Source organism: Gymnoscopelus microlampas (assembly GCF_963454915.1).
Source record: "Gymnoscopelus microlampas genome assembly, chromosome: 12".
In the NCBI taxonomy this organism is placed as follows: domain Eukaryota; kingdom Metazoa; phylum Chordata; class Actinopteri; order Myctophiformes; family Myctophidae; genus Gymnoscopelus; species Gymnoscopelus microlampas.
The window spans coordinates 53,328,505-53,353,957 of NC_139949.1; the positions used below are offsets into that span (position 1 = coordinate 53,328,505).

Here is a 25,453-nt window from a genome sequence, read left to right on the forward strand (position 1 = left end):
AAAACATTTTAGAATAGTTAAAATAGCAGATTTACAAGTTCACAACGTGTCGTGATGTGAAGCGTTCCTATTTTCCCTCCTTTTGTGTGAAACTCTTTTACGACGAATAAGGGCATTAATTTGCGAAAAAGTAGAAATATGGAGATACAAGGTTTCTGCCCGACAACAAGCATATAGAAGAATAACTATAGTGGTTAATGAAAGAGGATAATATAACACACCAAAACTCTACATAAAATAGATCATAAAGTAAAACTAAACAGTAAACTAACTTTAACATCATATAAAAGTCATAGTAAAACTAAACAGTAAACTAACTTTAACATCATATAAAAGTCATAGTAAAACTAAACAGTAAACTAACTTTAACATCATATAAAAGTCATAGTAAAACTAAACAGTAAACTAACTTTATCATCATATAAAAGTCATAGTAAAACTAAACAGTAAACTAACTTTAACATTATATAAAAGTCATAGTAAAACTAAAAAGTAAACTAACTTTAACATCATATAAAAGTCATAGTAAAACTAAAAAGTAAACTAACTTTAACATCATATAAAAGTCATAGTAAAACTAAACAGTAAACTAACTTTAACATCATATAAAAGTCATAGTAAAACTAAAAAGTAAACTAACTTTAACATCATATAAAAGTCATAGTAAAACTAAACAGTAAACTAACTTTAACATCATATAAAAGTCATAGTAAAACTAAACAGTAAACTAACTTTAACATCATATAAAAGTCATAAAGTAAAACTAAACAGTAAACTAACTTTAACATCATATAAAAGTCATACAGTAAAACTAAACAGTAAACTAACTTTAACATCATATAAAATCATAGCCAGTGACAGCCAACTATATTTGCTGTGTAAAAATGTCATGATACATCAAAATCACACAATGAAATGTGTTTTCTTCAATGAATAATAACAATGAATTATAAATCAACACTAATTTACTGCTATTCTTTTGTACATAATCCTACGCCTGGTCCCGGACTTCATGTTTGTTAGCTGGGCCTCTGGGGCTTGGCTAAGGCGTGGGTGGGAAGTGAGGTCGGCTTTGGGCCTTGACTCACTGGACGCACCAGGGGGCGCTCTCCCATAGCAAGACCTCGAAGCGGAGTATAGAATATAGAACTTAGATGTTTCTTTGAAATGTTTCTTTTTCAGTTTTTTCCCCCTCGCTCTGCAACCTCTTTCTTTCTTTCCTTCCAGAAAAAAACTATGAACTGAAGGAGATTACACAAACACTAATTCCACCTGCTTATTTACCCCTCTTAACACATTAACCACCAGAGTAAAACATAAGCTCCCATAAGCTCATCTAGGTATGTGTATTTTTATAGCACATTTCCACAACAAGGCAATTCAATGTGTTACAGAGCCATTAATTCAATGTGCATCCAGCTGGTCTGCAGGTCAGGGTCCAGTGGACCTAGTCTCACGTAGCCACACAACTATTCCACAATCTACAAATGTTATATAGAGCAGTGGTTCTCAAACATGTTTGGCTGGAATGGAATATGAACTGGGGGGGAACACATCAGGGACACATGAGCGCGCGCGAAGCGTACGCGTAGCGCATGTGCGCGCGCAGCGCGAGCATTTTCGGGGTTTTTTCGGGTGGTTTTGTTATTTTTTTGGGGGGTTAATTCGGTTATTTCGGTTAAAAAATTTTACTCCATGAAGTGTAGATGTCAGAGGTCATTTTGTCTTTCTATTTAAGGGAAAATCAAGGTTGCTCTAATGAAAATGAGAAGAACTCCATTTCCATGACACATGTCATTTAAACAAAAATAAGCTCTTAATTTAGGAATACTTAAGTTCCCCCACCTTGCGCTCGTGGTGGGGGGCTAAAAAAAACATATTTTTTTGGGGGGGGGGGGGGGGGGGGCTGGACTGAAAAGTGGGGGGACAGAGTGTCCTTTAATTAAACAGGCGCCGGCGCCACTGCCCTAGGGTACACCCACTTTGAGAAACCCTGATATAGAGTCTGGAACTACACCTCCCGAAATCTGAGACAGGAAGCTGGCACTTCCGTTCCAGAAAATATATTTTAAAATATCTTTACATTTTATGTTTTAATTTCCATTTGTGCTTAGCATCAAGCTATGTATACTTAGATGATTTAGATTTACTAGACCATACCCGGTCGGCGCAGCGCAGCCGTGGGGGGATATGCGCACATGATCTGGCAACCCGGGAGGCAGTTCGTCCCATAGCTGGGCAGCCCCGTAACCATGGCGACAGTGTTTGACACAAAAACGCTAATAAGAAGCTGAGATGTGATGAAATTGAAAAACGGGCTTCACAGTTGTGTTCAGATGGTAATGGTCAATGGCGGTGTGCAAAATCAGAGCAATTGGTCCAGCCAGTGAGGAGAACCGGGTAGCTTCACCTCCACTACAAACGCACAGAGGTTACTAGAATTATAGTAGGATATTAAGATACATTTGCGCGACTGTAAAGACTAAACAGAAGTGGGGAGGAGGCTTCACATCCGCTTCATATTTTAATCATGATCAGAGCGTCTGAGTCCCAGACTGTATGACCAGAAACACATTGTGGGAGGCAACAGTCCGGCCACGCCAGACTAGTGGACCTCACACTGTCGTCTCTGTGATGTCACTTCCTGTGTCCACGTCATCATACACCTCCTGTGAGTCCTCCACCTCATAGATCACACTGTCTGTATGCACACACACACACACACACACACACACACACACACACACACACACACACACACACACACACACACACACACACACACTCTATTATTATGATGTGCTTTTTTTTAAACCTTCTGTAGTTTTTAAACCTTCAGTAGTTTGTAAACTACAGCATCAGCCTATAGGGTGTCATGTCCCTTTAAGTGCTGTTTGCATCACTTCCTGTGCATGGATAGATGCTTCATTCAACATGTAAACTCTTTATGTTAGAGATATAATATGATTCATACCCAGTCTGTCAGGATCTGTGTCCACATCATCATAGACCTCCTGTGGATCCTCCACCTCATAGATCACACTATCTGTACACACACACACACACACACACACACACACACACACACACACACACACACACACACACACACACACACACACACACACACACACACACACACACACACACACACACACACACACACACACACACACACACACACACTATTATTATTATTAATAGTAGTAGTATTACATCCATTGTGTGCTTTAGGTTGTAACAGAGTTTCCAAACTTTCCTGCAGGTTGAGTATTGATGTAACGGGGCTTGTGGATGACGCTCTCTTCATCATCATCATCATCATCATCAGAGGAAGAGGAAGAGGAGGAAGATCTTCCTCCATGGTTGCGTCTCAGAGCCTCTGATCTGGATCCTGCATCCAGAACTAAAACAACACAAACACAACAAGTCAAACTACTTACAGTACAATTATCTCAACATGCTGCTGGTTCTATCATAGTCTTACGTCTGACAATGACAATATAATGTAATATAAACTATACATTGATCAGAGTTCATTTGATAATGAATGTGTATCATTAACACGTCTAATGAACATATAAATATCACTCACCAGGAAGACCCAATGCTCTCATTTCATTTGCAGTGATGCCAATATCCTCGTATTCAACGTCTTCATTCACTTCATATGTCTGTGAAGATGTGTTTACTAGATAACAACAGAGTTACAGTTAGTCAATGACTGCTAAGTATGTACAAGAAAAAGAAAGAAGAAACTTATATTTACAGGTTGTACAACATGAACATTTCACATGATAGTAAAACCTTTTTGTTCTCTTTTCACCAATAAAACTGTTGTAAGCGAGTGCTAACTTAATACTGACTACTAGTGCAACATGATACTAAAATGTCCAAACACTGCCCTCTTGTGACCAGATATCAGCATTACTGCATCTACGTTAGTATAATCAGGCTGTGTGTCTCTATTAAATATCAGTTCTTTCTTTCACATTACTGTAGTATTAAAACATGTCATTCAGACACTTTAAACAGAGCTGTCATCTTCAGGACTCACTGATATTAATCTAGACATCCTGTTAATTCACTTAAATAACACATTATTGGATGATGACCATCTGTTCACAAGGTTCAAATCAAAGAGAAAGTATTCCATGACTACAACCACTGTCACATGACCCAGTGGTTCTCAAACCTTTTCATGTAAAGGACCCCCAAATTAATCTGTTTGCCCGCGGACCCCCATTAGAAAATGTTTGTGCCAGGGACCCCCATACAGGATTTGTGTTTCAAAATATTCCACATTTATCACATTTTGTTAAGATTTCAAATGGCCAATGTATATCAGATTAAAGTGGTTAATGGTATATCAACTCATTTAGCTGGGGACCCCCTCAAGGACCCCTGGGGGGTGGGTTAGGGTTAGAACCCCCTCAAGGACCCCTGGGGGGTGGGTTAGGGTTAGAACCCCCTCAAGGACCCCTGGGGGGTGACCCCACTTTGAGAACCACTGACATAATCAACCCAATCAAGACAGAACAAACATTGGTTTTGTACATTTCTACAAACCACTGATATCAGTGGCTTTATATACTGTATGTTTCATCTGTTTCAATGGAAACAGGCCCCGTCCTCAGAAACAGTCTAATAAGTAATAATAAAGTTGTTTACTTAAATTTACTTAATTTACAAATAACAAAAATCTAAAGTCCGGCCACGCCAGACTAGTGGACCTCACACTGTCGTCTCTGTGATGTCACTTCCTGTGTCCACGTCATCATACACCTCCTGTGAGTCCTCCACCTCATAGATCACACTGTCTGTATGCACACACACACACACACACACACACACACACACACACACACACACACACACACACACACACACACACACACACACACACACACACACACACACACACACACACACTCTATTATTATGATGTGCTTTTTTTTAAACCTTCTGTAGTTTTTAAACCTTCAGTAGTTTGTAAACTACAGCATCAGCCTATAGGGTGTCATGTCCCTTTAAGTGCTGTTTGCATCACTTCCTGTGCATGGATAGATGCTTCATTCAACATGTAAACTCTTTATGTTAGAGATATAATATGATTCATACCCAGTCTGTCAGGATCTGTGTCCACATCATCATAGACCTCCTGTGGATCCTCCACCTCATAGATCACACTATCTGTACACACACACACACACACACACACACACACACACACACACACACACACACACACACACACACACACACACACACACACACACACACACACACACACACACACACACACACACACACACACACACACACTATTATTATTAATAGTAGTAGTATTACATCCATTGTGTGCTTTAGGTTGTAACAGAGGCTCTAAACTTTCCTGCAGGTTGAGTATTGATGTAACGGGGCTTGTGGATGACGCTCTCTTCATCATCATCATCATCATCATCAGAGGAAGAGGAAGAGGAGGAAGATCTTCCTCCATGGTTGCGTCTCAGAGACTCTGATCTGGATCCTGCATCCAGAACTAAAACAACACAAACACAACAAGTCAAACTACTTACAGTACAATGATCTCAACATGCTGCTGGTTCTATCATAGTCTTACGTCTGACAATGACAATATAATGTAATATAAACTATACATTGATCAGAGTTCATTTGATAATGAATGTGTATCATTAACACGTCTAATGAACATATAAATATCACTCACCAGGAAGACCCAATGCTCTCCTTTCATTTGCAGTGATGCCAATATCCTCGTATTCAACGTCTTCATTCACTTCATATGTCTGTGAAGATGTGTTTACTAGATAACAACAGAGTTACAGTTAGTCAATGACTGCTAAGTATGTACAAGAAAAAGAAAGAAGAAACTTATATTTACAGGTTGTACAACATGAACATTTCACATGATAGTAAAACCTTTTTGTTCTCTTTTCACCAGTAAAACTGTTGTAAGCGAGTGCTAACTTAATACTGAGGCTGACTACTAGTGCAACATGATACTAAAATGTCCAAACACTGCCCTCTTGTGACCAGATATCAGCATTACTGCATCTACGTTAGTATAATCAGGCTGTGTGTCTCTATTAAATATCAGTTCTTTCTTTCACATTACTGTAGTATTAAAACATGTCATTCAGACACTTTAAACAGAGCTGTCATCTTCAGGACTCACTGATATTAATCTAGACATCCTGTTAATTCACTTAAATAACACATTATTGGATGATGACCATCTGTTCACAAGGTTCAAATCAAAGAGAAAGTATTCCATGACTACAACCACTGTCACATGACCCAGTGGTTCTCAAACCTTTTCATGTAAAGGACCCCCAAATTAATCTGTTTGCCCGCGGACCCCCATTAGAAAATGTTTGTGCCAGGGACCCCCATACAGGATTTGTGTTTCAAAATATTCCACATTTATCACATTTTGTTAAGATTTCAAATGGCCAATGTATATCAGATTAAAGTGGTTAATGGTATATCAACTCATTTAGCTGGGGACCCCCTCAAGGACCCCTGGGGGGTGGGTTAGGGTTAGAACCCCCTCAAGGACCCCTGGGGGGTGGGTTAGGGTTAGAACCCCCTCAAGGACCCCTGGGGGGTGACCCCACTTTGAGAACCACTGACATAATCAACCCAATCAAGACAGAACAAACATTGGTTTTGTACATTTCTACAAACCACTGATATCAGTGGCTTTATATACTGTATGTTTCATCTGTTTCAATGGAAACAGGCCCCGTCCTCAGAAACAGTCTAATAAGTAATAATAAAGTTGTTTACTTAAATTTACTTAATTTACAAATAACAAAAATCTATGATTGAGTGAACATGGTCCACATCTAGAAATGTTCACACGTTTAACGTTAAGGTGATTAAAACATATTATAAGTCTGTTCTTTAGCTGACTGGTAACATATACAGGCCCTATAAATACCAGATGCAGGGTTTGCCTCCCAGCATGGCCGACACTAACATATGTCCATTTTATACATATTTTAGAGATTTATATAACATTTTCAGTGACGTTTTCAACAGCAACCATTCTGCATAGAATATATTCCTTCTTTATTTCTATTTTGAAAACATGTTAAAATGGTGTAAATAGACGATTATTTACAACCACTACTTTCACTACTTTTGTTCAACACTCTTGCATGATGAAGTAGAGCATTAATTTACGAAAAATATATATATTTAAAACTATGGAGATACAAGGTTTCTGCCCGACAACAACACCATTATAATATAAGGTTACTCACAGTGAACAGTGAGGAGTTTTCTCAGGAAGAAGCAGATGAGAATCATGGTCAGAACAACCACAATGACAGTGGTGATCCTAGGGAGATCCTCAGATGTGGGAAGATCTGAAATCAGGTGATTAACCACATGGAACTTAGAGTCTGTATTTTGGGCATGTCGTAATAGATGAACATTCAGCGAAAATAGCTGATCTACAAGCTCACAATGTGTTGCAACACAACACAGTGTGAGCTTCTAGATTTTGACTACTTGACCTACAATGAAGGATGTATGGTTTAAGTTGTTAACTACTTACAAATTTATACTGTTTATACTGCACTATGTCTGCTATTTTTGAAAATTATTAAAGAAATCTTTGAAAATATTCACTTATAAAAACATGTCCCAAATAGCAATGACAGGGTTAATGTAATTAATGTCTATCATGATCATCACACATAATCAGTAATAATTGGTTCACTTAGAATTGGCTTCTGTAGATAATAATATAACACTAATTAAATAGCAAGGAAGAGGTATGACTGTAGTTTATACTGTTTATATGAACGTACGTTTGGTACCTTCACAATAAATTTCAGCTGGTGTGACATTCTTACAAGACTGCAGGCTGACACAATCTCTGATGTCTGACTGATTGTTTGTGCAATCCAGGGTCGTTTCCAGATCCTACAATCAAAATCAAAACTTATTTTAGGGGTTGAGAGGTTTTTTGTAATTATATTTCCGTCAGTGTCTAAAAGACAAGTAAAGCAAACAGGAAAGTCGTTTACCTCCTCTGTGTGATTCAGGTCTGTCTTAAAGTCCTCCATGACGTCACCACATCCAAGCTGCTTGCACACGAGGTTGTTGAAATGCTTTGTTAAATTTAGAGGACACACATGATGCTCCCACTGATCTCCATGTTGGACCTTAAGTGTTCCTCTGCACTTCTCTGTGGTGTTGAACTCAATGCCACCTGTAACAGATAAATATAAGTTCCTAATAAAGAGACATAATGTATTCATATCAACAAAGTCCTTATCCACGTCAAACGTCTATGTTATACAATAATTAACAGATGTAATTTGCTAAGTAAAACAAAACGAAAATGCTAAAGTTCAGAGTCAAAACAGCTCAAAGAATCATACAGTATAAACTCAAACAGACTCTTTTCCTCTGCAGATCTTTATCAAAGCTATCAGAATAGTGACAGTAATCACACATATTCACCTGTACAGTAGACAGACACCAGTCCACCATCACACCGGCCTCTCTCCGTCTCACACTGCATAAGGTTGGACTCAAAGCCGTGGCAACGGACGAGGTAAACATCTGACCCAGTTCCTCCATGTGTCTTAAAGTGGAAGGCGTTGCCACAGCCCAGCTCTTCACAAACTATCTGTGAGTGTTTGTTGTCCCAGTGATCGCTGCACACTGTGAGACCATCCATCTTCACCTCACCAGAGCAGTTCCCTGATAGGGTCACCACAGGGGATTCTGGGAAAACATAAGTAAAATCTCAACAAATCAACCAAAAATTAATAAATAAAAAACATATTCCACAACCCTACATATCTGGTGAGTCTGAATTAAATCATATTTATTTTATGCTAATAATATAGGTAATATATTACCTGGGGTCAAATAGAAATATAACAAAAACAGCACTTAGATGAACCCTCATCGAATAATCAACTCATTAAAATGAATAAAAGAGAAAGAGGAAATGGTCCTTTTCCTCACTTCAACATCAACATCTTTATATTAAATGTTTATACAATCCTGTCCATTAAATTAGAGATAACGTGTGAACATGCCTATAAATGCAGTCCATGTTGAGTCAACCCTCTGTTTAATTTAGACTACTAACCGAATCCTAACCTTGACTATAAAACCTAATCATATAAACGTTAAAATGCTACGGCACTAAAATGTAACGTTTTTGTTAAACCTTTTATCTGGTGATTGGGTTTTAATAATTGGTATTACCGTTGCATTGGAGATAGACTCCTTGGTTCCCGGAGGGTCTCTTGTCACGCTCACAGTCCCAGATCCTCTTTGGTTCCTTCACATCAGTACAGTTGAAGCTCTTCTCCCACATATCAGCTGCTGAACCTGCTGATGCTGTATGGTTTTTATATCCACCAAGGTTGAGATCGAGACACAGTTTCTCTCCCTCTATTTCTGTCCAGCCGTGGTTAGAGACCATCCTGGAACCATTCTTACAGTAAACAAATACATCTCCTCCAGAGGCTCTTCCAGGCTCTTTTGAACGTTGTAGTCTGATCTTCTGCCAGTCTAAGAAGAGAAGGAGCAGGGACAGAGCTTAATGAAAAAGAAGAAATAGTCATAAAGAGACCATAACCTACAACAGTTGACGTTCATAAGTGAGCTGTATTTAATCAGTTGCTAAACTGTTTGTTACGGATAAGAGTGCTAGGAGTGTTAATGTAGGGATCTGTGTTATGTGTTTATGTTATAGGTGTGCGCACGCCCGTCTTGTCCTACTTGTCATACACAGTATCTCTACATTTCATATATGATTAAATAAATTGGAATACAAAGCATTTTAGACATACCAGAACACTGGAGGCCACCAAGAGAACAATGTCCTTCGTTCTGTAAAGTAATGTTACGGTCTATCAGTCCTGATATGACTTTACTTTGTGGCAAAGGTCCAAAGAATTCAAGAGTCTCTCCAGTCTCTCCACATTGCAGATCCTTACAGATGGTGTTTCGGACATCAGTGTTGATCAGGGATTCTTTACAGACAGGGTAACGTTGGCCTCGATAGAGTATCTTCACATTCCCAGAACAACGATCTCTGGAATCCTTGAAATCAGCCTTGACACCGGCTGCATGTAAACAGTATTGATTATAAATAAATGTAAAAAAAAAGAATTAAAAAAATATATTTAGATGTTTTAATGCGTGTACAGCAAAGTGATAACAATGTCAATAGTAACATTGATATTTGATTATTAGAGACAGTTCATTGAATTTCACAAAAATAAATCCATCCAAGTTATGAAGGTGTTCAGTACAAGTGGATAAAAATATCATAGCTTAAAACAATCTGACGACAAAAAAATATGTACATATTCTAAATGTTTCTTCAAGTAATCCTTTACCTGAGCAAACCACAACGGCCGGTTTGTTGGAGCAGGGAAGTCCATGAAATCGAGAGAATGCAACATTTTTCACAATGATGCTTTCAGTCAGGTTGGTGGTGTGTTTGGTCGGGTACATTGCCAGGATGGTCACTGTCCCTGAGATGTTCTGGTGGATGCCGGTGAAGGCGTGTCCACAGCCCAGGTCTTTACACAGCATTTCAGAATTGGCATCAGTCCAGGTGTGTGCACACACCCCCCCACAGCCTATATGGGTGCACACCTGCACTGTCCCCCAACACTGCTCTGTCAGGGTGGCATTTATAGTACCTGTTGAAATGAACATGTTGAAATCTAATGACAAGTAGCCAGGACATTACACAGGTGTTATCAAGCCATGTTCTGTGTCATTGTGAATGTGTTCTTCTGAAAAGAAGAAGAAGAAGAAATAGCTGTTATTTTCAGTACAAATACCCATCAGCAACATTTAAAACACATTACCTGAACATTCCACAAAAGCAAGGCTCTGATTGGATGACGTTGTGTTGTCCTTTGGACAGTCAAAGAGTGACCTCTCTGTGGAGGAACAGTTGTAGGACTCACTCCAAGTTTCATTCTCCATTCCTTCTCCAGGTTCTCCAGAAGGAACATGAGGGAACAGGTTGACGTCAGTGGCTTTCCCACAATGCATCTGTTGACACACCACATCAGCAGTGTGATTCCACGTCTCATTGGCTCCTGAGAGCCAGTAGTCCTTCCCAGCATGCTCTACTGCCACCAGGCCAGAACAGGACGTTCCATTCTTCATGAACACTACCTTGGGCTCTGAGGGGTTCAAATGATGATCATAATTTATCTCACAATTTCATCCAATTATGTCTAGGAACTAGGAAATAAGTTAATTCATTATTAAAGGTATTGTAAGTGATATTCTTTGGTTAAAATAAGAAAGTTAAAAAGTTAAAGCTCTATAATCTGGTATAGAGTATTGCTATAAAGTGTTTGTTCAGGAGTCACCCCATCTCTCATGCACTTTAACCCTTTAACCATTTGATGTCTGTAATGCTGAATACAAAATGACAATCCTTTTTTTTTGGGGGGGGGGGGGGGGTAATTAAGTTCCTAGGATGAGCCAGACGAGGCTTCTGATTGGCTGAAACAGGGGTAGGGAGCGCTCGGATGTGTTAGCTTGAACCACGCGTGAGGCGGTGTTGACGTCTCAACGGCTTCTGACATCATGGATTTCAGTTTGGTTTGTCAATGCAACATGACAACAATAACAACAGTTACATTAGAGATTTAGTATTGATATCATTTATTAGCCTATCCCAGTGGTCTATTTACCCACTGAAATGTGTGTAATATAGGAGTAACAGCTCCACTTTGCTATGAGATAACAAGAAATGTTCCTGCTTAGATGTTTAAGTGCGTGTGTGTGTTGGGGGGGACAATTGTGAGCAGCAGCAACTGAAAGGTGTGACGCTGTACTTCACTTTAGAGTCCCCGGACAATTAACAAACACATAATTAATGTGTCATCATAATCAGTGTGAGATTCTTTTTCTTATCGGTTCGAAATCAATTTTGCATTTTTATATAAAAAGTGGCAGATATTTATGTGATTATTTGCACATCTGTAGTATTAACAGGAGATTGTGACTAAATCATAACTACATTGGATCCATTGGAACACACTTTCTTTTTTCCACGTCCTAGAAAGTAAAGGTTTAGGATGTATAAAGTTCTCACCTGACATTACCTATTAATTATATACAATACTAAATGATAAATGACTCAAAACAGATCAAAGAATCATATCTACTCAAACAGACCCTTTCCTCTGCATAATGTTTATATCACTGTTCCTGATAGGATGGTTAAATGTATTAATATCACTGCTCCTGATAATTAGGATGGATACCTCATTTCACTGTGTATGCAAATATATAGTGACAAATACCACAAAGGACTGTGGACTATATTATTATATTATTATATTATAGCTACCAGAGGAGAGACTGTTATCAAAAGCATTCACCTCTACAGTAGACATATACCGCCAGGTTATCATCACACCAACCATACTCTGTCTCACAGTGTCCCAGTGTGGACTCAGAGCCGTGGCAACGGACGTGGTAATATGACCCATATGACCGTTCCTTTCTCTGAAAGTAGAGAGCATCACCACAGTCCAGCTCTTGGCAAACTATTTGTGAGTGTTTGTTGTCCCAATGATCACTGCACACCGGTCTGGTATTGATCCTCACCACACCAGAGCATCTCCATGGCCTCAGGTTAACCACACGGTTTCCTGGGAAAAGAGAAATAAAATCTCCATAAATCAACAAAAACCAACAAATAAACAAACAAACAAACAAACAAACAATTGTGTGGTGTTGTGTGGTGTTGTTTTCTTGTGATATGGATCCTCCTGGGTCTGAAATAAAGATTGAATTGAATTGAATTGAAATACAATCTCTAATCCCACAACCACACAGATCTGATGAGTCTGAAATAAACATGTTATCTGGAGTCACATAGAGATGTCATTCAAATCATCTACTTTAAATAACAGCCCTGAGGCTGATAAGGCCTAAATAACCATCATCCCTCAACTGGTTAATATGAAGGAGAAAATACTGTCCTTTTCCCCACTTCAGTCTTTATATTAAATCTGCTTTAGAGAGTAAATGTATATTAAAACTGACTGTGTAGTAATAACCCATTAAAACTGACTGTGTAGTAATAACCCATTAAAACTGACTGTGTAGTAATAACCCATTAAAACTGACTGTGTAGTAATAACACATTAAAACTGACTGTGTAGTAATAACCCATTATAACTGACTGTGTAGTAATAACCCATTAAAACTGACTGTGTAGTAATAACCCATTAAAACTGTAAAAGCATAATTTTAGGTTTTGGTTTTTCAGAAAACTCTTAGAATTTAGAACAGAGGTTTAAAACAGTGGTTCTCAACAATAGCAGATCTACAAGCTCACAGCTTGTCACTTTGTACCGCGCAGCGAGCTTGTACATCTGCTATTGTTGAACATTTTTGAAAAATATGTAAAGTGTTTGAAAATGTTGGATTTTTTTTAAACACAAATCTTCTGTTCTGGGGGTCCCTGGCAGAAGACATTTTCAGATGGGGGTCCGCGGCCATATACATATCATTTTGGAGGTTCTTGGCATGGAAAAGTTTGAAAACTACTGATTTAGAAGGTATTTGTAGAATAGGCCTCAGGTCTTAACCCATTAAGACCTGAGTTCTTTAAGACCCGATTCTTTAAAAAAAAATCTAAATCTCAACAGTTTTTTGAAAAAAATCTGGAAAATATTTGTTCAGGATTTTTCAAAAATAGCAGATGTACAAGCTCGTAGCGCGGCACTCGGTGCCGCGCTATGAGCTTGTATATCTGCTATTTTTGAATAGCCCAAATAAATCTTAAAATGAGACGCAGATGCGTCCCCGGTCTTAATGGGTTAATAGGTCAATTGGTATTACCGTTGCATTGGAGATAGACTCCTTGGTTCCCGGAGGGTCTCTTGTCACGCTCACAGTCCCAGATCCTCTTTGGTTCCTTCACATCAGTACAGTTGAAGCTCTTCTCCCACATATCAGAAGAACCTGCTGATGCTGTATGGTTTTTATATCCACCAAGGTTGAGATCACGACACAGTTTCTTTCCCTCTTTTTCTGTCCAGCCGTGGTTAGAGACCATCCTGGAACCATTCTTACTGTAAACAAACACATCTCCTCCAGAGGCTCTTCCAGGCTCTTTTGAACGTTGTAGTCTGATCTTCTGCCAGTCTAAGAAGAGAAGGAGCAGGGACAGAGCATAGTTAATGAAAAACAAGAAATATCCATGATTTTCTCTCAGTTCATGAGATCATAACCTACAACAGTCCATGTTAATAAATGAGCTGTATTTAATGAGCGGTCACACTAATGTTAAACAGTATCTTTACAATACTTTCATTAAATCAATTGGAATCAGAACAACATATTTTAGACATACCAGAACACTGGAGTCCACCAGGAGAACAATACTTTGAAGTCATGTTACAGTCTGCCAGCTTGTGACCGTTTGCAGGACAATTCAGTGACACGACTTTACTGTATGGCAAAGGTCCAAAGAATTCAAGAGTCTCTCCAGTCTCTCCACATTGCAGCTCCTTACAGATGGTGTTTCTGACATCAGTGTTGATCAGGGATTCTTTACAGACAGGGTAACGTTGGCCTCGATAGAGTATCTTCAGATTCCCAGAACAATGATCTCTGGAATCCTTAAAATCAGCCTTGACACTGTCTGCATGGAAACAGTATCAAACATCATCAGAAACTATTTTTTATGCATGTACAGGAAAGTGTTAACATTATGTTAGGCTACCATTGAAATTGAAAAATAGTAGAAAAATAATTATGGACAATTGTGTGAATGTAATAAAAAGAATTACATCCATCTTCACACGGTCAGTGTGTGAAGTAGTGGACTAAATCAACATAGCTTATAATAACATGCAAACAAACACATCTGTACATATTATAATTGTAGTGTGGGCATTTCTTATCTTTTACCTGAGCAAACCACAACGGCCGGTTTGCCATTGCAGTAAATTTCTCTGTCATTTTTCACAATGATGCTTTCAGTCAGGTTGGTGGTGTGTTTGGTCGGGTACATTGCCAGGATGGTTACATTCCCCTCGCTGTTCTGGTCGATGCCGGTGAAGCCACGCCCACAGCCCAGGTCTTTACACAGCATTTCAGAATTGGCATCAGTCCAGGTGTGTGCACACACCCCCCCACAGCCTGCATGGGTGCACACCTGCACTGTCCCCCAACACTGCTCTGTCAGGGTTGCATTTATAGTACCTGTAGAAATGAACATGTTGAAATCAAATGACAAATACCAAGGACATTACACAAGTGTTATCAAACTATATTTGTGGATTACTGGATGTCATTGTGAATGTGTTATGAAATAAATAATGTTATTATGACAAACCGGAAAATCGAATGATATCTAAACATGATGGAAGAGCTACAAGCTCACATCGAATATTAGTCGCAAACATTTTCGGTACAAATACCCAGCAGCAGCAACATTTAAAACACATTACCTGAACATTCCACCAAAGCAAGGCTCTGATTGGATGACGTTGTGTTGTCCTTTGGACAGTCAAAGAGTGACGTCTCTGTGGAGGAACAGTTGTAGGACTCACTCCAAGTTTCATTCTCCATTCCTTCTCCAGGTTCTCCAGAAGGAACATGAGGGAACAGGGTGACGTCAGTGGCTTTCCCACAATGCATCTGTTGACACACCACATCAGCAGTGTGGTTCCACGTCTCATTGGCTCCTGAGAGCCAGTAGTCCTTCCCAGCATGCTCTACTGCCACCAGGCCAGAACAGGACGTTCCATTCTTCATGAACACTACCTTGTGGTCTGAAGGGGGGGGGGGGGGGGGGGGGGGTTTAAAGTCTTAAAAGGAGCACTTCACCTGTTATCATTTTAATATAAATGGTCCTCAGAAATCTGTTGACAAAACTCTAATGGTGGGCTATGTGACAGTTCAGAATCCTGCCAACAAATGACATCATTGATAAGCATTAGAAACCTTTCTCTTCCTGGAAAGTGAAACATCTTGTTTCAAATGACAAAACCTGTCTACCGATGATGGTTTCTGAACTGTCCACAGCAGTGTATTAGGGCGCCTCACATTACACCGTTCCTGCCGCTAGGGGGGAACGTGGCGCTTGTGAGTCACATTCCTAACATTCCATAATTCATCAACGATAATTCATCTTTCATAATTCATAATTTTGTAAATCCACACTTTATTATTCATAATTTTCCATAATAAAAAACATCAATTATTACGGGGCCAGAGCTCTGCTCTGGACACGTATTGTTATTCGCATTATTCTGTCACTTCTGCCACTTTTCGCAGTTCTGGCTGAACCGTGCAGTCGCTTTTTACGAAACTCGGCCATATGGTAGATGGTCATGAAAAACGATCAAGAAATAATTCTCACACTCATTCGTCAAAAGGTGGCGCTATAGCACTCAATTGAAAAATGCCAACTTTGAACAGGTACAACTCATGCCCTGTTTGACCTACAGCCATGAAACTTGGATACACATATGCGTCTCCTCATGCTGAACAACTTTCACACTCTGACTTTTGACCTCTGACCTTTAGATCTCCCACCATTTTTGAATTATATGAAAAACAGTCATTGGCTCCTAACTTCTGCATTTTTTCACTTATGGAAAATCCGTTGGAAATTTTTGTAGAAAGTGGTCCAAAGTTCAAGTGTGAAACGTTTCGTGCAGATTGCTCAAAAATCCCAGGAGGAGATAGATTTTAACTATTACAGTTTTATGAAAATTATTCATCTGTGCCTAAAACATACATGCAGACTCACATTTCTTTGAAACTTTGCAGAAATGTAGAGGGTCATTCCAAATATCACTGAAACCAATCTTACTCCAATTGGCCAAAAGGGGGCGCTATAGCAATTTTTTGAAAAGGCAGACTTTAAACAGGCATAAGTCATGCCTCGTTTGGCCGAAAGTCGTGAAACTTGCTTACACATGTGCCTTGACTCATGAGGAACACACGTATCGATTTGACCATTAAGCTCCGCCCTTTGATTTTCCGCAATTTTGAGCAGTTTGAAAAATACTTGTTTTTGCCAGTTCTGGCTTAACCGTGCATACGCTTTTTACGAAACTCGGCCATATGGTAGATGCTCATGAAAAACTACCAAGAAATAATTCTCACACTCATTCGTCAAAGGGTGGCGCTATAGCACTCAATTGAAAGTGCCAACTTTGAACAGGTACAACTCATGCCCTGTTTGACCTACAACCATGAAACTTCGATACACACATGCGTCTCTTCATGCCCGACAACTTTCGTGGTCTGACTTTTGACCTCTGACCTTTAGATCGCCCACCATTTTGCATTATATGAAAAACAGTCATTGGCTCCTAACTTCTGCATTTTTTCACTTATGGAAAATCCGTTGGAAATTTTTGTAGGCAGTGGTCCAAAGTTCATGTGTAAAATGTTTTGTGCAGATTGCTCAAAAATCCCAGGAGGAGATAGATTTTAACTATTACAGTTTTATGAAAATTATTCATCTGTGCCTAAAACATTCATGCAGACTCACATTTCTTTGAAACTTGGCAGAAATGTACAGGGTCATTCCAAATATCACTGAAACCAATCTCACTCCAATTGGCCAAAAGGGGGCGCTATAGCAATTTTTTGAAAAGGCATACTTTAAACAGGCATAAGTCATGCCTCGTTTGGCCGAAAGTCGTGAAACTTGCTTACACATGTGCCTTGACTCATGAGGAACACATCTATCGCTTTGACCAGTAAGCTCCGCCCTTAGATTGTCCGCAATTTTGAGCAGTTTGAAAAACACTTAAACCCAGGATTTTTCAGCTATTTGCGTGAAACTGTATCATCTGTGTGATCTCCTTTTTCACAGTTACTTATCTGTTGGGCCAATGGCGTCTCCCTTAAATGAAGGCCTCACAATATCAGGGTCGCCAGTTCAAGCCTCACTTGATGCAGACTTAATTTAAGTTGAATTGCAAACAACATGACTGTATCATTGAATACATGTGCAACTGTTAAAGGTAACCTGAAATGCTTATTTGAGAGTACGTTTTTTCAACGTATGACATACTTTATCTGAAAATAGCTGATCTACAATCTCACAACTTTTCATGGTTTGTGAGCTTGTAGATCGGCTACTTTCATTAGTTTTGGTTCTGAGGAGATGTACAATTTCTTCATTGGTAAATGGTTTGTGAACGAGTGATCTTAGTGTTAGTGAAACAGGGGCTTGGTTCATGAAAGAAGGCAAGAGTTTATGATCTTCAACAGACAATATCAGCCTGGACAAAGCTATAGCACTATAGGTAGTGTTGCAGCCTATTAGTCTGAAGGTTGAGATTTGGAATCCTGTTAATGGCAGTAGGTTGAGATGTCCAATCAAACCATTATGTTTCCATCTCTCTCTCTCATCAATCTATTGTTTCCATGTCACTCTCTCTTTCTTCAATCTATTCCGTTTCCATGTCTCTCTCTCTCTCTATTCACTGGCCCCGTATTATCGCTGCTTGCAGCTATATTTATTATTGGCATTCCATCCATTTACTATGAGTCAGAAATGATTATATGGCTCTATCTCTCTGTCTGTCTCTGAGACACAGAAACAGCTACCTCTTTCAGAGCTATGCTCTACCTCCAAAGCTTGCATTAATATGCAATAATGACATAATACATTATAATCTTACTTTCACAGGTGACATGAGCGTTGGAAGTGCATGGGACAGAGTCATTGTACTTGGCCATGCAGTGCCACAGTGACTCCTCAGTGCCTTTACAGTTCATGTTGTCCAGTATTCCATGTTGTTGAGTCCTTGTGGTGCTGGTGTACATCACCTAGAGAGAGAGAGAGAGAGAGAGAGAGAGAGATACTTTAATCCTGGAAGTGTGTCTGTTCATTTGATTCTGAATAATACATCTTTCCTTTGCAATATAAAAGGTATAGTATAACATTGGTATGTTAATAGAACCAAGGCAACAACATAATGGTGACTGGACATGTCATTACATAATAACATGTAATATAATGTTGGGCTTAAAGTGTAAAGAAGGACCTGTAAGGTCAGTGTAACACATACAGCATAAGTGATCATTCATAATATTAAACATATAGAATAAGATCTCACCTTGCCACAGCCCAACTCTCTACAAACCACTTCTCCATCCTTTCTGTCCCAATCTGAGCCACACACAGGCTGCAGACCCATAGAACTACTGACATGAACTGTACCAGAGCAATCACTGACACTTCCATTGTCCATGAGAGTTATGTTGATCCTTTCTGTTAGAAGATAAAGGTTAGGAAAACGTTAAAGGAGCTACACCATGAATTTAAAAAAAAAATAATAATATTTAATATCATATATTGTTTATGTCCCTCAAACGTTTTTCAAAAGGTTTGAGCCTAAATCAAGCCTCAGATATACTCATTCCAACTAACTTCTCTTTGGCTTATAAAGCCCTTTCACCTGCAATACCACATTGTCCTGTTTGGCACAGGGCGCTATTGAGCCATTTTGTATGCATGTTATGTCCTGGTTCTGTGTGGAAAAAGTAAACAAACAAAAAAATACGATATATTTAAAAAAAAAAAAAAAAAAAAAAAAATAGCGCCACCAGCAGGTCTAATTTAGCAAAACACATTTTTTGGAACAAAATGCCTGAAATCATGAATGCAGTGTCTGATTGCCGTGAAAGACCTAAGAATAAATGGCACCCTTTTCACATTGGCCTATTATAGCGCCACCAGGTGGCCAGAATAACGTACCTGACCTGGCGGAGACCTATGCTCCGAGGAGCACTTTTTCTAGTTATTTCTGTGAACTACTCCTTTAAGGCAATGTTTCGGTCAAAGTCTCAGACCTTATGGCTTTCATATAACTAGAGGTTCAGGCCGCTACACGGCTCTCACATCTAGAGTTCAGGTCGCTATGTGACCCTTACACCTACGTTGCACTGCCGATCCGACTCATATGCCCCATATAAGGGCGTGTCAGAGGCACCGAGGGGACACGTGCAAATGGCTGTTGTTCATCATTATCATCATATTTTTTGGGGATTAATCAAAAACGACAACATGTAATAATGGTTTCTGTTTGAGTCTGACATCAAATCTCCATATACTGTATGTGAGTTTGGTTTATTGCCTCCACAAGGCCGCACGGCCAAAGGTCAGGGACAATGTTTTCGCCCCTGTCCGTCCGTCTGTCCGTCCGTCCGTCCCCGTGTCTGTGAGCAGCTTAATCTCCAGCGTCATTGGACCGATTGGCATGAAACTTTGCACGCACTCTCTCAGGAGGCCAGAGCAGAACCTCTGCCACAGATGTTTCACGTTGGCCTGTTATAGCGCCCCCCCCCCCCCCCCCCCCCCCCCTCTTCTTCCTCCCCCTGTTGTCGAAACATCACGCAAGTGATTACTGTGAGACTTTGGATGGACATTCTTAGGCCAAGGAAGAACCCCTACAACCATGAAAAAAAGGAAAAAAGAATTGTGTCATGGTGGCACTACAACGACCCACTTCACGTTTTAACTATAGCTCCAGAGGCCTATAACTCCTGTTTGCAGAATCTGTCTTGATAGATTAGTGCTGAAACTACCAGTTCTACACATTAGTGTTATCCTACCTGAACATGTCAGTGTCGGTGGAAGTGATTGATTCCTGTCACAGTTAAAGTGGTGTGTGACACTGGTTCCACATCTCAGCTGTTTGCACATCATATCAGCACTTATTCTGGTGCTTTCATTACAGGTGATCTTCCACATGTCACCATCCTCCACCTCCATGTTTCCAGAACAGACATTATCCCCGTCTACCAGCCGGAAGATGGGATGACCTGTAACATAAATCCTTATGTTTCAACACTTTGGCATTGAACATTTGATCATTCATTGTGTGTGTGTGTGTGTGTGTGTGTGTGTGTGTGTGTGTGTGTGTGTGTGTGTGTGTGTGTGTGTGTGTGTGTGTGTGTGTGTGTGTGTGTGTGTGTGTGCGTGCGTGCGTGCGTGCGTGCGTGCGTGCGTGCGTGCGTGCGTGCGTGCGTGCGTGCGTGCGTGCGTGCGTGCGTGCGTGCGTGCGTGCGTGCTTGCGCGTGCTCATATCTATATATATGTGTTACTGACACAGCTGATAATAATATATTGATGAAGACACAGGAGGTAAACAATCCTACCTGAACATGTGATGAAAGCAGGTTTAGAACAGTTAGCAGGCTGAGGGTCACACTGCCACAGATGATCCTCATTCCTGGTTCCTGTACAATTAATTCTCTTGCCGTTGGATGTGAATCCCTCTGGTGATGTCATTTTCATGGGGTCAGGAACATCTCGTGCGGTTCCACATATGAGATCTTTGCACACGAGGTCAGCTTGTTCCTTTGCTTTATGCCAGAGGAACACACATTACTTTCATTTTATATTATTGTATTATTTATATCATAGTATCACAGGAATGTATGATGATAAATGAGAACATTTAAGTTCAAGGAAACATTGTACAGTAGAAATAAATCAGAGCATGCAGACAAACAGTGTAACTCTTACCAAAGTAGTCAGAACAAACATAGTATTTTGAATTGCTTCCATTTGAGGTTGTGTTGAACTGGACAGCTCCGGCACATTTAAAACCATCCAAACTCATTTCAATCTGATCTACAAGAAGAAAAAGAAAAAAAAAGAAAAAAAAATTGACAGTGACTGGGAAACACAAATGTGTCAGTTACCTCAGCGACATTAAAAGCATAAATGTGTCTGTCTCTCTGTGTGTGTGTGTGTGTGTGTGTGTGTGTGTGTGTGTGTGTGTGCGTGCGTGCGTGCGTGCGTGCGTGCGTGCGTGCGTGCGTGCGTGCGTGCGTGCGTGCGTGCGTGCGTGCGTGCGTGCGTGTGTGTGATGATCTTACCTGAACATGTAATCCATCTCACTGAGTCCTGGTTGGAGACACTGACCCTCCAACCACTGAAGTTCTGACATTTCCTCAGCTGATCCTCAGACCCGTCACAGCTCACCTCATTGATCCAGACCTTATCAGATATACTGGCTTTATCAGGTTTCATTGTGTAGGACTGTCCGCTCACAGCCTGTCCACAGCCAATGCTCCTACACACCACATCTTCATTGTTCTGCTTCCAGTTATCCTCTCCAACGATGACCCATTTACTGTTATGAAATATGTGAATGTAGCCTTCACATGGGTTGGAACCACCTTTAAGGATCAGCCTGGTGTTACCTGCAGGATTACACTTTATGTTAATATAGATACTTAACACAATGGTCTTCAAAGGTTCTGGGACCCCCAAGGGCCGGCACTTGAGGAGGTTTCCAGGGGAGACCCCATCCAATGAGGAGTTCAGTAGTTTAATACCACCACACACACACACACACACACACACACACACACACACACACACACACACACACACACACACACACACACACACAGTGTATCACAGAGGACCCAAGGTTTATTAAATCTGTAAATCTCCGTAGCAGTTTCTGTACCATTTACGCCCATATATGGAGATCCATGATGTCATCAGTATGATGTAATAGTACTGACATCATAGACTGGCCTCCAAGTAATGGTTCTGCACTAATTAGTGTGGTTTCCTCAAAAGCAACCAAAGACAACCACAGTAGTGAATCTGTTTATTAAAGCTGGCTGTATCTCTCATGGTTATGAATATAAGATTACTATAAAACTATAAAACATGTCAATACAGGCACATGATTCCAGATGAACTCAGTTGATTTAACATTATTATATGTGTATATAGTATTTATGTTGGACCAATCTAATACATGATGTTGGGGATAATATGCATAATGTGACCCTCAAATGACTTGATATTCCACTCCATGGTAAAAAGAGCTTTCTCTTCTGAACGTAACGGCGACACATGAAGCCTCATTTAGTGAAAGGTTTAACCATATGGTGTCAACCTGTATCTTATACTGTCACATATCTAAGAAAGAAAGAAAGAAAGAAGAAATAGAAAGAAAAAATGAAAGACAGACAGACAGACAGACAGACAGACAGACAGACAGACAGACAGACAGACAGACAGACAGACAGACAGACAGACAGACAGACAGAGAGAAAGAAAGAAAGAAAGAAAGAAAGAAAGAAAGAAAGAAAGAAAGAAAGAAATAGAAAGAAAAAATGAAAGAAAAAATGAAAGAAAGAAAGAAAGAAAGAGTATAACATTGCAAAAGAATAAACCACATTCACAGCTGAATATAATCTGGCCAGATTATGTAAAGTATTGATCCACTTTAAACCATATAAATGTATATTATCTCACCTCTCACATCCATCCTGCTCTCTGGAGACTCTCCATGGTCAGAGATGATACACTTGTAGAATCCTTCATCAGACTTGTAAACATTGTGGATGGTCATCTGTCCTGTAGACTCAGACCTGATGAGGGATCCATCTTTATAGAAATCAGCTGGGAGGTCAGAGGATGGATAACCATCGTGCTCGTCTCTGGACAAACAGCGGAGTGTGACATCACTTCCCTCTGTCACAGGAAGTACAGGACTCTCCAAGATCACATCTCCATCTAGAACCAACAGCAGTGAGTTATGAACATCTATAGAACCAACATGTTGAGCTATAGACTATAGGGTTGAAATAACAGACATGTCTATACATTTATAATTTAACCTACACAAAAATGACCTCAAGTGTGATAATGATATTATGCAACAGATCTATGCTGTGACATTGTCTTGTTTGGGGGGGAAAAGAGGACATATGACAGTGGCACTGGACTTAAATGTATTCATTAGAGTAAAATACTTGTTCAAATGCAATGTGACTGAACAACACTGTTAGCATATCATACTTGCATTTATATATAGTTGGATATCAGAGCTATAAAAAGAGGCATTACATTGTTTACATTGACACAATACTTTTGGAAATACACCTACAATAATAGAATTAATAATCTTTAAAACCTGCAAACAGAGAATTTCACATTGAAAGAGCTGAAAAACACAGTTTTTCTGTTGATTGACTAATCTCTGATCTACAGTATCCCAGAGGACACTGAATGCACTGAGACATCCTGAGACATTCCTTCACTGTTTCTATGCTTTGTGTTGAGCTGCCAACAGGCTGCTTCTGGATCATAATTTCAGAGCAGAAGAAAACAGGTCATTTTTGTGTTATACTTTTAGCCTACATGTTTTTTTTTTAACTTTTGGACTAATAAAGTATTCAATCAATCAAGTCAGTAAAAGTATTAATGCTGCAATGTAGATATACTCTGTTACAAATAGAAGTCCCGTATTCAAAATGTACTTGAATAAAAGTACAAAAGTATCGGCATCAAAATATACTTAAAGTACCAAAGGTAAAAGTACTCATTGTGCAGAATGTGCCATTTCACAAGTTCAAAATGTATACAAATATGTTGAAAGTAGCCGATCTACAAGCTCACAATGTGTTACAACGCAACATGTTATAGATCTGCTATATTTCAAATGGACGAAATATGTATAGGGCTGAAGTGGTTAATTATGTTTTGTAATAATAATCAAAATGTACAAAGTAACTAGTAACTAAAGTTTTCATATAATTGTAGTGGAGTAAAAGTACAATATTTTCCTCTGAGATGTAGTGGAGTAGAGGTAAAAGTACTGAAAATAGTAAATACTGAAGAAAGTAAAAATACCTCAAAATTGTACTTAAGTACAGTATTTGAGTACATGTACTTAGTTACTTTCCACCAGTGCACTACAATGCATTGATGTACAGTTATTCTATAGATCGTACCTCTATAGACTGTAATGTTGATGGACCGGCTGACTTCTCCTGAAGAGGACTCACACCAATAACGTCCACTGTCCTCAGGATACCGGGACCATATGTAACAGGATGTTCCTATAGAGAATCACAGTGAAAAGAAAGAGAGATTTCAGGTCAAATCATCTATCATCCATCCTCCCTACCTATATCCATCCCTACAAACATACCTCTGGTCTTTCCCCATTCATTGCCACAGGTTCCATCTCTCCATCTGCTGTCTCTTCTCACAGTCCACTCCAGCACAGACCTCTTTTCTTCCTCACAGCTCAGTGTGATGCGCTCACGTTGAAAGAACTGAGATCTATCAGGTCTGACCCTCAGAGACCCTGAGAGAGAGAGAGAGAGAGAGAGAGAGAGAGAGAGAGAGAGAGACAGAGAGAGAGAGAGAGAGAGAGAGAGAGAGAGAGAGAGAGACAGAGAGAGAGAGAGAGAGAGAGAGACATTAAATAATGAAAGAACAGTAAATACACCTGAGTGACAGCAACACATCCTGTCACCATGTGTCATCAAACAGGTGATGAGTTGAGACAGATTTGAACATCTGTCATTAGTTTGACGTGACGGGACGTCCTGCAGCGTCACATGATGATGACTAACCATTACCAGTGGTGGGAAAAAGTACTAA

At 39.7% G+C, this 25,453-nt stretch overlaps 1 protein-coding gene across 1 annotated transcript; it reads right to left on the reverse strand.

The window, feature by feature from the left end:
• Nucleotides 1–5,366: 5,366 nt before the first annotated feature.
• LOC311057452 (scavenger receptor cysteine-rich type 1 protein M130-like) lies at nt 5,367–25,016 on the reverse strand (the record flags this gene model as incomplete). Its single annotated transcript, XM_084074409.1, has 23 exons — nt 5,367–5,542; nt 5,732–5,827; nt 7,293–7,397; nt 7,854–7,959; nt 8,064–8,248; nt 8,503–8,769; nt 9,262–9,570; nt 10,404–10,736; nt 10,884–11,207; nt 12,420–12,692; nt 13,891–14,196; nt 14,405–14,695; nt 14,965–15,258; nt 15,507–15,830; nt 18,705–18,852; nt 19,143–19,297; nt 20,641–20,850; nt 21,187–21,393; nt 21,557–21,664; nt 21,913–22,239; nt 23,315–23,575; nt 24,852–24,903; nt 24,996–25,016. The coding sequence occupies 23 exons, from the start codon at nt 25,014–25,016 to the stop codon at nt 5,367–5,369; spliced, it is 4,878 nt and encodes a 1,625-aa protein (XP_083930535.1).
• Between the last annotated feature and the right edge of the window lie 437 nt (nt 25,017–25,453).